General features: G+C 39.2%; 1 protein-coding gene across 7 annotated transcripts in view; it reads left to right on the top strand.

Moving 5' to 3' along the window:
- The window catches only part of ARHGAP21 (Rho GTPase activating protein 21), a 219,631-nt gene that overhangs the window by 147,901 nt on the left and 55,084 nt on the right, over nucleotides 1-16,646 (top strand). For all 7 annotated transcript variants that reach the window (XM_050938980.1, XM_050938985.1, XM_050938984.1 and 4 more), the window contains one exon: nucleotides 2,776-2,830. In XM_050938980.1, the coding sequence (XP_050794937.1) occupies nucleotides 2,776-2,830 (55 nt within the window). The remainder of the gene's footprint in view (nucleotides 1-2,775; nucleotides 2,831-16,646) is intronic.

Below are 16,646 nucleotides of genomic sequence, written 5' to 3' on the forward strand. Positions count from 1 at the left end.
TCTTATAGTACCTCTACTCAGCAAAATAAAACAAAACACCACAGCAGTGATTCTGAGCTCAGGTCCACTGATCTGGGCTTGTGCTAAAATAGCAATGTAGACACTCTAACTCGGGATGGAGCCCAGTCTCTAAAATGTGCTGGGGGCAGGCTCTCGGAACCCGGGCTCCACTCTGAGCCTGAATGTCCACATGGCTTTTTTTGCCCTGCAGTGTAAGTCCTAGTCAGTAGCCCCGGGTTCTGAGACTTGTTGCTGTGGATCTCTTTTTGCGGTGCAGATATATTCATGGTTCTTGAGTTGCCTTGGTTTTTGATAGAGCTCATTGACATTGTTTCCAGAATAATACATTCATAGGATTTGCCTTTGTTGGAGGAATATGAGATTACTGTTTCTCTCTGGGTAAGTTCTGAACGTTAGTTTTGGACTAGCTGCATGGATTACATTTTTATAATTTCTGTCTCTGTCTGAGCCATCTTTAATCCATGTTCAGTGTGGCATTCCAGACCCATATGTACCTATGCCTTCTGAAACCAGTGGTCTGTTACTCATGACTTTTTTTTTAATCTTATTCTTCCTGTGGGTTTAGTAATCCAGATATAAAGACCAAAGCTTGACATGAGATGCCAATAAATAGCTGGCAGTACACCTATTGCCATATGATTTAGCTGATTCCTCCAGGATGAGGTTGAAGCACAATCATGGGATTGGATAGGGATGCTTGCCTTGCTACTGCCTGCACTGTCTTCTCTGCCAGTTTTCAAGACCCTTAAATTAACTTAATACAGTGGAGAATGGATAGTTTTACTTGTATTCACATATTTGCAACTTTAATTTTTGTCCAAGATACTGTAGGCAGGTACCATAGTTTGTAGGTATTCTCCCAAAAAGCAGATCTTTTTTAAAAAAAGATAATATAGATACAATAACTCACTTAATGTTGCATTTTTCAGGAACATAACTATGACTGTAAGAGAAATAATGTTAAGCAAATCCAATTTCCGCATAAGAATTAATGTAAATGGAGGGGGATAGGTTCCAGGGAATTTTTTTTCACCAGACAAAAGTCTGTCTATCCACATACACAGAGTGTAAGTTTTAAACAAACAATTTAATACTGTATACAGCAATGATCATTGACTTTTCACCACCTCAACCAAGCTTCCAGAGGGTGGGATATTTCCCAGGGAATGCCTTACTGCTAAATGATGAACTAGCACTTGGCTGAGCCCTGAAGGGTTAACACATTGTTAGTGTAGCCCCTCAATCTACAAGGCAGCACAAATGAAGGGAGGGGAGACAGCATGGCAGACAGACACACTGTGTGTGAGAGACAGAGAGAGAGCGCGAGCGCGAGAGATGCACATTGCCCCTTTAAGTACGCTGACCGCACTCTAAGTACATTGCCTTTTTAAGTAGATCAGCAAGTTGAGACAGCAGCTGCTGTCAGCAAGCTCCCTCTGTCCTGAGCCCTGTGTGTCTCTCCCCCTCCCCCCACTGCTCTATGGAGATGGGGTAAGCGGGGAGGAGAGGGACATCCTGACATTAGCCTTCCTCCCCCGCACAACAAGCAGGAGGCTCCTGGGAGCAGCACATGGCAGTTGGGGGAGGGACAGCTGAACTGCGGGCAATTGCTAGCCTACTGGGTGGCTGCCGCACAGGGAACTTAGGGGAGCTAATTGAGGGGGCTGCCAGTCCACTTTGGTTCCAAGCCCCCACCAGCTAGCTCCAACTGCTCTTTCTGCAAGCAGTGGACAAAGTACGCAGCTGCCAAACGATGTTATAAGGGAGCATTGTGCAACTTTCAATGAGTGTGTTCCCTAACGAAACAACGTTAACTGGGATGACTTTAAGTGAGGAGTTACTGTACCTTAGAAACAGTCATAATTGGCAAGTTGCTGTGCATATAACCACTCTTACCTGCTAGCCAAGTAAGCTATGATGGCAGATATTCTGCATTTCCATCCAGAAGATAGCCAGATTGTTCAGTTTACAAGCTAAATATGGTTGTTTATAAAAGTTTTACATTGGAATGCAAAAGAAAAACTTCAGTGGTGTGATAATATTGTGGGTGACCCACCATCCTTGCTCCAAGTTTATTTTATTAAAGAGATTGCATTGTGTAGTGTAGTATTGAAGCAGAAATATTTAATTCTCTTGAATCTGCATGGTATAACATTTTATTTTTAACATATTGCATATACAAACAAAGCTTGGTAAGTAAAATTCAGTATGTAAAGGGAAAAAAAGAATGAATGTATTGCCCATGCTGTGATTGCCATTATGATTTCATCTCTAGTGAATAGACCAGGGGTCGGCAACCTTTCAGAAGTGGTGTGTCGAGTCTTCATTTATTTACTCTTAATTTAAGGTTTTGCGTGCCAGTAATACATTTTAATGTTTTTAGAAGGTCTTTCTATAAGTCTATAATATATAACTAAACTATTGTTGTATGTAAAATAAATATGGTTTTTAAAATGTTTAAGAAGCTTAATTTAAAATTAAATGAAAATGCAGAGCACCCTGAACTGGTGGCCAGGACCCGGGCAGTGTGAGTGCCACTGAAAATCGGCACACGTGCCATAGGTTGCCTGCCCCTGGAATAGACTCATTTGAAAGGCTAAGCATTTTTTAACTTTTAAAGGGTGAGTGCTTGACAAGTTCTGACATGGGGGAAGCAAGCAGACCATGTTTTAACCAATGTCATACTCCTTGTATTAACTGAACATAAAATCCACTTTTTCAAAATTGTGAGTAATATGTTCTGTTGTGTTTCAGTGACTGCATACTGGAACTTAGTGTTATGCCTAAAGATGAAGACATCCTTCAACTGGTATGTTGTGTTTCAGAAAATGAAAATAAGATATACTATTGAAAAAACTCATTGATTTGCTGAAATTTTTTTTGAACAATGTATGCTGCTTTCTGAATACTTCAAATCTTTGAACATTTGCTGTTAGGAAGTAGTTGGAATCACAACATTTATTTTTGTTACTCCTTAACTCCCACTCTACTTGCTTATTATCTTTGAAATCTCAGAATGTGAAAGCACCAGTAGTAGTTTTTAGGACCCAAGAAAAATACCTCTGTTCATAGCATTTTCCACTATATTCATAAAATACTGAAGCTATGCTAAAGAGGTATTTTAGAAAGCACAACTCTGATGCTTATGGTTGTCTGACTTGATTTAATGTAGGTTTCTTAATATTAGAACTTGAGAAGGGGCTATTTTAAGAAAATTGCTAGATTTTTTGTGAAATTTTTTTTGCACAGAAAGAACTTACTTGCACTCTACACAGAATTCAATTCCAAGTAAGAGGGACTTCCAAATTTGAAGAGAAGTATAATGTTGCACTGTGTAAAAGATGCAGTATCACCTGAAACAAAACAGTGACAATTTCTATAACAAAATGTAGCAGTTGCATATAATTTGCACAAGGAGAACTATATTTTGGAAAATGTTACTGTATGTACAGTATTGCACATCTTTCCTCAAACTTGTAAAGTTTCCCCATACAATACAGTATGTACAGTAACTTATTTTCTAAATCAAATAGTTTTCCAAAACCTTTTTACTCAAACTGTTGTAAATATTTTTATGATGGCTCAAAACCAAGATTGAGGCCCCACTGTGCTGGTGACTGTTAAAGAGAGGTGATGATCCCTGTACCAGGGGGCTTATAGTCTGAACACCCAAGAGCTGAGGGTAAAACACATGCAAATGAGCCTGGTGAAGAATTAGCACAGCCTTGTAAATTATCTGTATTGGTGTTCTTGTTAATTGGGGCTATAGCTAGGGAGTAGGAAAAGGCCAAAAGGTCTGAAAAGACTTGGTTAGCTATTGACAGCAGCAGGGGTTTTGTAGGCATCACATAAGTGAATCTAAATTTGAAGGGTGCTTCATGTGGTTAGAGCAACAAGTCAAGAAGATCATTTTAGTAGCAGTGTTTTGAATAGACTTGAGGGGGAAGTAAGGCTACAGTAGTCAAGGCCAGGAAAGAGGAAGCTTCAACAGTGAAGATATTCGATGATGGATATGGATGGGAGTTTTGGGTTTGTGGATTGAGAGAAAAAAATGGATTTTTGGGATTATGTCATGTGGGAATAGTGGCAAGATTTAAAAATGACCCGAATGAGCATATGATGCCCAGATTATGTCTTGAATGACTGAGAGAATGGTGGTGGTGTCCATAATGATAGAGAGCGGTTGGAAATGGGGGAGAGGTGCTGTGAAGAGTTTAGCTTTTAACTTAAATTCAACAAAAGGCAAAAACTGGACATCGGTGAGTAGATGCCCGGCTGAGACACTCAAAATAACAAGAATGGATGGTTCACACCACAGATGCATCCTACAGAATTCAACTTCCTTTAAAAAAAAACATACTTTTTTTTAGGTCACTTAAATACTTCCCATAACTCATGTTGTTCATTTAATTTTATTTTACATTTGCTAGTGCAAGAATGGACAAATGAATGTTTTCCAAAATTTGTCAAATATAAAGTTACATTAAGATTTCACTAAACTGAAATGTTGAATGCTAAGTTTCAAACCAGAGGACACTTCATAGCATAATATAAATCTTACAACAAAGGGTTTTAAAATTGAAATAACAGATCTTTTACTAGCGTAACATACACTGCGCTACTGTAATGTAATTTGACTTCATTGTTGCTATTGGAGAGGAATCTTTTTTTTTTAAAAAAAAAAAACTGTTTAATTTCTAGCTTTAAGTGTTCTGCTAATACATAGAAGATGATGTCCATTTTTTTTGGTTAGAAATTAAGCCTTAAGTAACTATGTCCCTGATCACTGTATTCTGTAACAATTTATCAGTTAGCTTTGTTTTATACAGTTATCAAAAATGTCTGTGATTAACAAAGACTTGTGTAACATGCTGCTGGGGATACCCATAGCTGTGAGCTACTGTTACCTCTCTGCCTCAGTAAGCGTGGGAGTTGCTGGTGATTAGATTGTGCATCAGCTCCTGGCCACACCAGTTTGTCTTCCTCACCAACATACTTCTTAATGCTTTCCCAGCGCAAATCTTGCCTAGCAGGTAACAATCGGAGAACTCCAGCCCCTGAGCTCCTCAGACATTCCTCTGCAATGCACGGCCTCTACCACTGTATATTCACAGAAGATATTAAGTTTGCTGCTCTGTTAATGAGTTGGTACATCTCGACTTACTAATTTAACTGGGGTAAATATGACCTTCTCTTCAAACACAGAGCTGAATTGGTTTATGTCGAAATAAAACTAGCTTATTAACAAAAGAGCATGGACTAAGTAGTGGTACCAGGTAAAAAAAAAAAAGAGAGGATAGTTATAAGCAAATAAAAATGCACCTGAAAGTATAAGACTTAACCAAGCAAGACAGTCTTTGTTCAAGATGATTTCTTTTAACCCACAACTTTCTTTCAAGTTTTTTGGTGGCCGGGACCCATCAAGGAGATAAAGCAACCAACCGATTTGATTTCCTTAAAGTGAAGGATAAAAATGAAGTCTCTCTCTGTTTGTTCTTTTCCCAAAGAGATTGCTTTTGTCTTACAAATCAGGAAGGTCTCCTGGGGATTCAGTCTCCTGTGTGTCTCTGGGGTGCAGGAGCTTCCTTAATTCTCTGTCTCTCAAGTTCAGGAGCAGGATAATCCCCACTGATTTAGCTTGAAGCTTGGTTTACTGTTAATATGGAAATAGAGGTAAACCCACTTTCCTTTGGCTGTCTTGTTTTAAACATGTTATAACAACATCATACAGAGATAATTTGTAATTTCTCATATAACATTAACACATGCATTTTACAATATTAATAACCAGCATGTTAGCTTTCATATACCATATTTTGTACAGATATTATTGCAGTAGCGTGTGGAATGCGATTACAGGATGCCTTGGGTCACGACTGGCAACAAGTGTGATATAGATTATTATAATGTAGGAAGTTATCTTGATTCTTGGACAGATTTCTTTGTGTGACACAAAAACCCATCCCCATTTAGTGTTCTGAGTTTGAAAAAAATCTTGTGAAATTTTGTTTAGTTTAGTTCTCTGGAAACACAGTGTGACTATCTAAGAATCCCTGTTATTCCCCATGTCTTTACAGTGATCTCCGAAACCTCTTGGGCCAGCTGTCCTGCCAGGGTAGGAGAGCAGAGTGAGGCTTTTTTCAAATCCATCAACACAGATAAAATGTTAGGTCCCTGCTTGTCTCTTTCTTGTACCCCTAACCTTGCTACTCAAGGTATGCTGCATTGCCTTTGTAGATCTCCCAGGCTGTCATCATGAGAGTTACAGTTTGAACCTATATCACTGGATGTTGGCAGCTTCAGCAGAGATGCCAAGAATAGCTTAGGCTATGGAGTCTAAAATATCCTCTTGCCCCTAAAGTCAGTTCCTTCTACGTCAGGGTTGAAGCATGCTTATGGTCTGATTGTTTTATCCTTCCATTGACCATGTTACATCTGTTTGGTGGATAAAAGAGGGCTTGTGTCTCCAGGACTATCAGTACCGCACATCGTTTACCAGAGGTCTTACTAGAGAAGCTTCCTTTTCTGTTGCTGCAAGTACTCCAAGGCTGAGCATGTTGTGCTACCACTGAGCACCAGGCTAGCCCGCTGAAAAAGACTGCTAGTAGGAGCAGTTTGCTAACCAATCAGAAACATCAGATAATTGTAAATATTTCCACTATGACCTTCATTTATCTGAATGAAAACTTCAGTGGGACATAATGTTATAGCTTTGTTGACAGAGTTTCTGAAAGGGTGCAGATACTAAAAACTGATTGTGCTATGCCAGAAATGGGTTAGTCTTTTTTTACCTTTTTTTTTCACTTTTAATATAAATGTCCGGGGGGTGGGGGAGTGGAGAGAAACTATCTCTTGAATGAAGTTTAGTAATAAAATCATTAGTTATTAATTTCAGGATGTTTCGTTCATGTAACTTCATCCTCCTTTGAATTAGGTTCCTAAATATCAGCGATTTAGAGATTTCTTTTGTGTTTCTTGTAGAGATGTTCTTTTGCCCCCAGGTTCAGTGAAGGACCTTCCTCCCCTCTTCCCAGAGCAATGCACTCTGAGGATTAGAGCATAGTCTTCAGAATAACAAAACAAAATGGAACTTCCTTTCTTTTGTCTATGGGGAGACAGTCTCTGAATGATTTTTGGAGTTGAGAATCTACATTGCCATCCTCACATCTAAGAATTGTATTTGATGTTAAGTAACCTATTTTTTTAAGTTGTGGCAAAGCAGCCTTTATAGTTAAAATAAAAAGTAAAGTTCAACCTCAGAGTTTGAATACAGATTCTCAAAAAATTTCCTTACTGTGCACAAAGGGCTTGAGCTGACTTTTTGCTCTGTGGCAGTTAATCAACAAATTCCATGATGCAGATCTTCAGGTGGCAGTGTTTTCTTGCATCAGAAGCTCTTGTAAACTTCTGTAATTAAACACGGTATATTTTGTAGGAAGCTTCAGAGTTAATGGTTAACAGTGGTGGTAAGTTGATAAAAGGTTCATTGCCTAGCTGTAAAAAGAGAGAATGGATTAATTATTTTCTGAAAATAATGTTGGTTGTGGTAAACATTAGGGTGCTTGGCAGTCTCATCAGTGTGCTGATGACTGATTACTGCGGTAAGTATTTGAATAATGTGTCACTGTTTTTCTGTTCTTTGAATATTTTATAAACATGTCCATGGTAGTGTGTGAATGTAGATTTTTTTTGTCATTAAATTTATTTCCTGAAAACAGGACTTTGAATAATCCATTCACCTGTAGCAATTAGGAAGTTTTTCAAAGCAAGTGTTAGTTTCTGTGGAATATTTTGCTTTCCTTATTTAAAAAGGGAATTAAGGGTGAAAGCCTGGCCTTGGTGTAGTCCATGACAAAACTTTCATTGACATGGGGTGAGCAGGAAACAGGTTTTTCCCATCTGTGACGGGGTGCTGAACTCACCGCTAGGATGGCACCTCCTCCTGGTCACTCTCTGAGGAATAGCTTGCGAAGCTGACACCCCTTTCTGTGGTTGCAAACCACCTCTCCATCTCTCTTCCGCTTTGCAGCCCCTCTCTCACTTCACGATCTGCAGCCTCTTTGTGACTTGGCCCTCTGGCCAGGTCACTCTGAATTTTCCCCTTCTGGGATAGTCTTTCAAAGTTTTTGCTCAGCAGTCTTAGGTACTTTTTCCTTTCACTGTCACATGGTGCTACTCCCTCAGCAAGTAGTAGGGGAGACCAGGACTGCCCTCAACTCTGGGTTCCGGCTCAGGGACCATCTAGTCAGCAGCCAAGGTCCATTCCCTTCTAGACCTTGGTGCCTTTCCCTGAGCCCTTTCCTTAACATCTGGCACTCCCCCTCTCTGGGTTTGCCAGCTTTTCCAACTCACTCCTCTTAGGGAGTAACTGTAGGCTACCTGCCTGTGCAGCCTCCAAACACTCCTCCCTTCTCATAGGGAATGACTGCAGCCTGTTTCCCAGCAGACTTCTATGCTGCCAATTTCCTAGCTTCATAAATCTGACCCAGCTTGTTTCTCCTTAACTTGATTCCCTCACTGAGTTGGGATTGCTTAGCCGCCTGATTTCGCTCAGCTGTGGCCTGCTGGATTAATTAGCACTCTTCTCAATCTACATTAACCCCTTCAGGGCAAGCATGGGGTGAACCTCATCACAGAAACCTGCACACATTTTCAAGATTTAAAACTGTTTCCATTCGGGACACAATTCAAAATCTCAAACTTACACAAACGGACAATCCCAAAACAATTTGTCTGTCAGTCAAAGTGCCTTGATAATTTTTAAACATTTGTCATTGATTTTGACTTTTTTTACAAGCTTAAATGTAAAAACAATTTTTTTGAACCGAAAAGCTGATTTAAAAAACAAAATAAAACAGTGAGATGAGACTTTTCCACAATTTCAAAACTTTTTTTCCCTAAAGTCTTTGAAATGAAGTTTGTCAAAAAACAGCTCTTTCACGAGAACACATTTGGTTTTGACAAATTAGCATTTAAAATTTTTTTTTTGTTAAATTATTGCTGCAGCTCATTGATTTCAATAGGGACAAGACTTCTAGTCTCTCTGGTTATAATGTGAACTGAATGAAAATTGCTGAAATTTGTTTGCCTTAGTCTGCAAACAGCTTCCAAAGCCTTGCCTGTTGCTGGTAGCTCTTGTCAGGCAGCACCAAAATTAAAAACGGAAGGAAAGATTGAGGAGGAATGCCTATCTTTAGTCTTCTGGTAGAATCCCTCTCGCTTTAGAAGACCTTTCTGGCTTATGAATGAGGGAAGTAAGATGGGTAGGGGTTAAATTTGGGTATGAAAACGTATGTGGCAGAGTGGTGAGAGGCAGAATTTGTTAGAAAAGAGAAGTGAGGGAGAGGTATGAGTATTTTGTTTTGGGGGAAGAACTGGGAAAGACTGAAAACAGAGAGGAGGAGGTAAAACATGTAATGTAGACATAGAAAAGGGCATCTACTTTATAGGGTAGAAGAAAAGAAGAAAGATACAGAAAACAAAGCAGGAAAATATTAACCTTGGTTAGATATGGGAAAGAAGATATAGCTAAAGCAAGAGAAACCTAGTAAATTATGTTCTGTACAGTTTATTAAATAGAAAACTGAGAGCGTATAACACATTCTAATCCTTGTTTTTAGTCACTTAAAATGTATTAACTCTTCCAGACTGTAATTCTCTAGATTGGTCCCATGATGATCTAATCTATTTATTTTGGCATGTTTGAGCAAAACTGGTTGATCTGCTTTTTTAGTAAAAAAGACTTCCTCCGTTATTTGGGAATAATTATTTTTTGTAACTAAAAAAACCCTCTAGTATCAAAATTTCATGGGGAGAAAGCTAAAACGTAGCATAGAAATAGCCCTTATTGGAAAGAACTTTTGAGTGTTATAGAGAACTTTATTTTTTATTTGATTTAGCTGTGAGCCTTTGAAAAATCATTCTGTACACTTAGTATTATTGGTCTGTGTTTTTTCAGATTTAAAAATGCGAGGCAAAGGGAAAAATTTTAACTTAAGCATGAACAAAAATTATCTGTGTAGTGTAAAATATGTAGTAAATGTGTAGTGAATGAGTTAAGGCTTTAGATGTGAATAGGTGGTAGAACTTTTTATAAAGTATAAGATGCACTTCTCATAAAGCTTGTGGAAGTGGGGTTCTCTCATTAACTTCCTATAGGATACAAGCGAAGCAATCCGTCTTGTGGACTTCAGTGTGCATTGCCTATGGTTTCTGCTGTATTTTGTCTAAATAGTTCCACAGTTTCATTATACTGTTGCCTCTTCTTTAATTAAATATGATGATTTAATTTTAGGTTGAATTTTTATTATTTTTATTTATGGAAAGTTTTTTTCCTGTATTTGGGTTTTAAGTATCCTAAGGAATTCTATTTTTTTTTAAAGTACATATAGAGAACATTAGGGCTGCAAGGTTCAGCACTAAACCGTCAGGGAGTGACAATGTTGAGGTTTCATTTGCAACCTCAGCTCTGCCTCCTTGCAATAGGCTTCAGGTACCTGTTCACATGCAGCACAGTAAATCATTCTTACACAATATACTGTAACAGAGAGTAGCAGTCTAAAGTTGCTCTCCCATACAGGCTACTTAATTGTGGAGCTAAGTTAATTTAACAGTTAATTGCCTCCAGAGGAAGGTTGTGCAAAGTGTTGAAAAGAAAATATATAGTAAAAGTCCATGGAATAAACTATAACAATGCATTCCTTAAATACAATTTAATACATTTTTAAAAATAGCCCATATATGGGATTTGCAGGGGCACCTAAAGGAATTAGGAGCACAAGTCTGACTGAATTTTATTTAAGTGGACAAGTCTATACTCGACTGTCACAACAGTGAAAATCCTGTCATTATAAAAAGATGACAAAAATATTGCAACCTGTTACATGTGTCTAAAAAGGAGCTGTTCTGTTGGGTAGATGAAGAGGAGAACGAGAGGCCCAAATTTAGGTGCTTCTGTGGGCATTGTAGGGGAGAGGAGGGCCTAAAAAAGACCAGAAGAGGCTATGGGGAGAAATCCCCTTCCCTGAAAGCAGCAATGAAGCCAGATGTAGTTCTGGGTTGGTGGCTTCTGTGTAACAACTCAGCAGCATCTAGGGCAGGGGTGGCCAACGTGGCTCCGGAGCTACATACAGCTCCTTGTATAGGCACCAACTCCAGGGCTGGAGCTACTACAGGTGCCAACTTTCCAATGTGCCAGGGGGTGCTCACTGCTCAACCCCTGGCTCTGCCACAGGCCCTACCCCCCCTCCACCCCTTCCTGCCCCCTCCCCTGAGCCTGCCATGGCCTTGCTTCACCCGCCCCCAGTCTCCTGCATGCCACAAAGCAGCTGATTGGGAGGTGTGGGGAGGGAGGGGGAGATGCTGATCGCAGAGCTGCCAGTGGGCGGGAGGCCTGGGGGGGGGGTGGGCAGGGGAGCTGCTGACATATTACTGTGGCTCTTTGGCAATGTACATTGGTAAATTCTGGCTCCTTCTCAGGCTCAGGTCGGCCACCCCTGATCTAGAGGAAGTGGGATCAAAACAAAGCCTCTGAGGGAGGCGGTGCCAGATCTGGGCCCTTCAGCCCTTTGCCCATAAAAATTGCCCAGCTATGCATCTCACTTTGTCCCGTAGCAGTGGACCTGACCATGATATTCAGTTTCAGCAACTGGCACACTTGGCAATTATTTTATTAATTGGAAGGAATTAAATCTTCTGAAAATGGGGATAGTGTTAAAATATCTAGAAACAGGTATCTTGTACAGTTGCATTGAATTTTAGAGCAGATTATAGGCAAGACATGCTGAACTGAGGCTAGAAGAGAAAAGCTACTCAGCGATTGAGCATCTGGCATGAAATATCAGAGTGTAGCTATACTATGCAATCAGAAATCTATTTTTCTTTACCCTAAAAGTTTAAAGGACAGAAGCACAATTTTGTGTTGCTATTTTCTTTACTAAAAGAAGCTTTCTAGAATAATCTAACTTTCAGCTGATGTAACAATAATCAATGAAGTGTACTTGTGAAACAAGGCTATATTTATAAGATGTGTATGATTTAACACCAGACATTCAAAGTGATGTCAGTGGAGTCAAACGGTGTTTAGATGGCCTAGTGAGTTTTCTTATGTAACTCATCATTCTGCCTTGCTACAAAATGAAATATTTAAGCTCATTTAATGTATCCCTCAAACAGCTACAGCTGGAAGCTATTGTGTATAATACTGGAGATAATCTTCTAGCAGGAGCAGAAAGTAGACTGTTGGAAAAAAATATACAACCTTTTGCACTTAGCTTGCTGGAGAAGAGTGGGTATGGGAGCGTCTAGGTATTAATACTTTTAATCTACCTACTGTGAAATTCCTTTTTAAAAGGAAAGCTCCATACATGGCTGCAGCTGCTGTATTTTTCAAGAGCTGCTGCTCCCTGAAGTTGACTATGAAATCTGCACTTATTGCCAAAAGACACAGAAGTACTCTCTTCCCCTAGATCTGGACTTTTTCCCAGAATTGGCCAGTTTTGTATAGTATTGTATAACTGCCGAATTGACACTTTTCCCCAAAGACCATGTTTTATTTTTTTTCTGTAGGAGGGAAGGTGGAGCAGGCTTGTATCCATCTTGGAGCCCTAAGGATCTTCATATTATATTCTCTCCAGGCTTTAAAACCTTATGGTAGCAGCCATCTTCCTGTCTTTGTTTATCATTTCTCAGCCCTGGGTAGTTATTTTCTGTCATGAGGCATTCTTCATGTATTTTGGGTGTTACGGCTGTAGCATTCCCAGCATTTCTGATGCAAAGATGCAAGGACCTCCACCCTTTTCTTTAAAACATAAAATAAAACCTCAGTTTCCTGAATGACTCATTCAGCTTTTAATTTTTTTTTTAAATAATAGGAGTGTAAAAAAAAAACTTGTTTAGATGTAATCTAAATATCTTCCAGGGAACCAGTAAGACTGAGCTAATATGTTGACATTTAAATCCAGTGATACTTAATGGCAGTGGCTTTTTCTTAAAGGGGCTAATCATTCTGTTTTTATGAGGATACCTTCAGGAAAATTAGTGGCAGTTAAGTTTTGTGTGTGTTGTTCTCATGCTGGTTACTCCTCTAACACCTTTAACCCTCCTTTTGATGAGATGTATACAGTTTATAAATTGTTTCACCACTCTCATGGTGCTTTAGTTCCATTAATTTTCCCCTTCTGTGCTGGGACACTATTATATAAAGAGCACAGCAGCAATAAATTGATTAAACATAATAGCACAAACAAAACTACAAATATTACCCTAATTCTACTCTAAATGCATTAATAGCAGAAGACAAGCATTTCACGCTTACACATAGATGTCTCTCATAATCCAGCCCTTACCCAGATTCTCAGATTTTCTTCAAAGTGAAAGTTTCACTGCTTACTGGGGCTTTACAGAGTAAAGAGACCCTCCATTTTTCATTCTCTGGAGATTCTATCATCAGCTGCAGAACTCAAAAGGTCATCTATTCTGGTTACAGCACACCTCCAACTACCTTGCTTCGAAAGATTCAAAACTGCAATCTCCTCTTGGGATCTAGCCCAAAAGGGAACATAATTGCATCCTTGTGGATTACTTTGGCAACTTGTAGATGTCATCTTTGAAGGGTCCAAGGGCTATGGACTGTAACTTTGTCAGAAGGGTATTCTAGCTTGTGTTTAAATAAAACCACTGAGGTTGGATTCAGAAAAAGATCATTAAACTATTTTTCAGTTGATGTCCCATTAATGACAATGTATTATCTCAGCATTTGAAATAAATGCCAGCATATTACAATTTGCTGTTCCTCAAAAAACTGACTGCATTGTACTTTTTTGAGAGAGAAGAGCAATTTATTTATTTTGTAATCTGGTTTAATCTTGCTTTCTTCTTTAATTTAAAGGACTTGGACTTTCAGAAAGCATTTGACAAAGTCTCTCACCAAAGAGAGCAAAGTAAGCTGTGATGGGGGAAGAGGGAAGGTTCTCTCATGGATCAGTAACTGGTTTAAAAGATAGGAAACAAAGGATAGGAATAAAAGGTCAGTTTCTAGAATGATAACTAGTGGTGTCCCCCAGGTATTTGTACTGGGACCAGTGCTGTTTAGCATATTTATAAATGATCTGGAAAACGGGTAAACTGTGAGATGGCAAAATTTACAGACTATACAAAATTTTTCAAGAGAGTTAAGTCCAAAGCAGACTACAAAGAGTTATGAAGGGATCTGTCAACACTGGGTGATGAAATTCAATGTTGATAAATGCAGAGTACTGCACATTGGAGAAAACAGTCCCAACTATACATACAAAATGATGGATCTAAATTAGCTGTTACCACTCAAGAAAAAGATTGTGGAGTCGTTGTGAATAGTTCTCTGAAAAAATCTGCTCAATATGCAGCGGAAGTCAAAAAGCTAACAATGCTGGGAACCACTAGGAAAGGGACAGATAAGCCAGAAAATCTCATCATGCCACTCTGCAAATTCATGGTATGCCCATACCATGATGGAGGACATGACAGAGGTCTATCAAATTATGAATATGAATTCATTCACATAATTTCACACCCAATGAAATTAATAGGCAGCAGGTTTAAAACAAACATAAGGCAGTACTACTTCACACAACACACAATCAACCTTTGGAACTCATTGCCAGGGGATGTTGTGAAGGCCAAAAGTACAACGGGGTTCAAAAAAGAAATAGGTAAGTTTATGGATGTCAGGTCCGTCAATGCTTAGGGATGCAACCCCATGCTCTGGGCATCCCTAACCTATGACTGCCAAAAGCTGGGAGTGGACAACAGCTGATGGATCACTCAATGACTCTCTGTTCTGTTCATTCCTTCTGAAGCACCTAGCATTGGCCACTGTCCAGAGACCGGATACTGGGCTAGCTGGACCATTGTTCTGACACGCTATGGCCGTTCTTACATTCTGATGATGTGCAATTTTTAATCCTTTCTGAAACTGAAAATTGTGGAATTTTTAATTTGAATTTTGGTACTGTATTTCGGACCTGGGTCATGGTGAGCAGAGATGCTTCTTTTGTCAAGTTAACTATTGTCCGAAATGGTCCTGTATGTATGGTGCGAAGGAGAAAACCAAGTAATTACCAGCTGAATGTATCCAGATCTTAAAAATATACATCTAGCTTTAAAAATTTAATTATACCAAGAAGCAATAAATTATTGTTCTCAGCCCCAAAACAGCTTTCAAAATTCAAAGACCCTTGAACATGTTTTTTTTTTTAAATCCTCACTTGTTTTGAGATCAAATTTCTCTTTTAATGAACTGGCACTCACTCCCTGATTGAGAACAAGGAGTGGCAATAAGGACTCCCCAAAATAACAATTCTGCTGCTGATTTCTCTTCTGCTGGTGATGGTCAGACTCACAGCTGTTACACTCATAGTTGTAGAGTTTAAGGCTAGAAGGGAGGTAATCGTGTCTGACCAGCAATGCCTCCCAACACCCACACACTAAACCCAACAACCAAAATTACACCAAAATATTACAGCCCACGGGAAGTTAAACTGGTGTGTGCCATAGGCAGAGAATAGGCAGGATCAAGGTGCATCAATGCCAAGGCATTAAATGAGAGAGACTCAGATAATACCAGCAAGTCACCTGCATGATGTGATGCAGAGGAAGGTGAAGAAAAATCCCAAGGTTTCTCTCCCAATCTGACCTGGGGAAAATTCCTTCACAATACCACATATGGTGATTTAAAGGCAGGACATGGGAGCAAGAACCAGTCAGCTAAGCACCTGAGCGAGAATGCTTGGTGCCACCTCAGGGCTTTAGAATGCACTGTCCAGTGTTCCATTACCAGCTGTTTCCACCTCTGATGCTTCAGAAGAAGGAGACATAAACAGCAACCCAAGAATACATTGGTTATGTGAAACTGAGGAAAGAGATTTCCACTTCTCCAACATGCTTTTACTAAGGCTGTAGCTACATTAAGAGGGTCAAATCCAAGGACATTATTTGGGTTGTGGAAGAGGAGCACTAGGGTATCAGATGACCCTGGAGGCCGTCAATGTCGTTGATAGAGGGCCAATAAAGAAGTCAGTCATTTCAAACTGCGATGTTTTTTGTGATGCAGACATGCCCATGAGGAAGTGAACCTAATCTGTCCGTTTATTTCACATAGACATCTATTATTGGATCATAACTTGTCTTCAGTCACTACCCACCTGCTGCTGAAAGTCTGTCCCCCTTTACTAGTTACCTGAATCATGTAGTTTCCCTCAAACTAATGGGTCCATGTTGATCTTCAATGCCATTTTATCATCCTTTCAAACTATGAAATGTTTTGTAATCAAGTATGTTTAAGTAAGAGTTGTATTTTGACAGTATTCTTGGGGTATTTGGTTAACTGTGGCTTTCAGCTTTTGAATTAAAGCAAATATTTATTGCCCACAGAAGTTAATGTAAAGCTTTACTAGTAAACACTTGGGGATGGGAGATGTTGCAGGTATTATGCTCAAGGAATGAGGAGATGAAGAGGATAGAAATATGTAGTATTAACTTGCTCAGTAAACCCTGTCTTATGGCATTGAGGAATGCTGTTTAGCAAATATAATTTCAGTCCGATAAATGACCAATTTAAAGTGACATTTATTTGCAGTAAAAAAAAT

The sequence above is a fragment of the Gopherus flavomarginatus genome, chromosome 2, assembly GCF_025201925.1.
Source record: "Gopherus flavomarginatus isolate rGopFla2 chromosome 2, rGopFla2.mat.asm, whole genome shotgun sequence".
Taxonomy (NCBI): domain Eukaryota; kingdom Metazoa; phylum Chordata; order Testudines; family Testudinidae; genus Gopherus; species Gopherus flavomarginatus.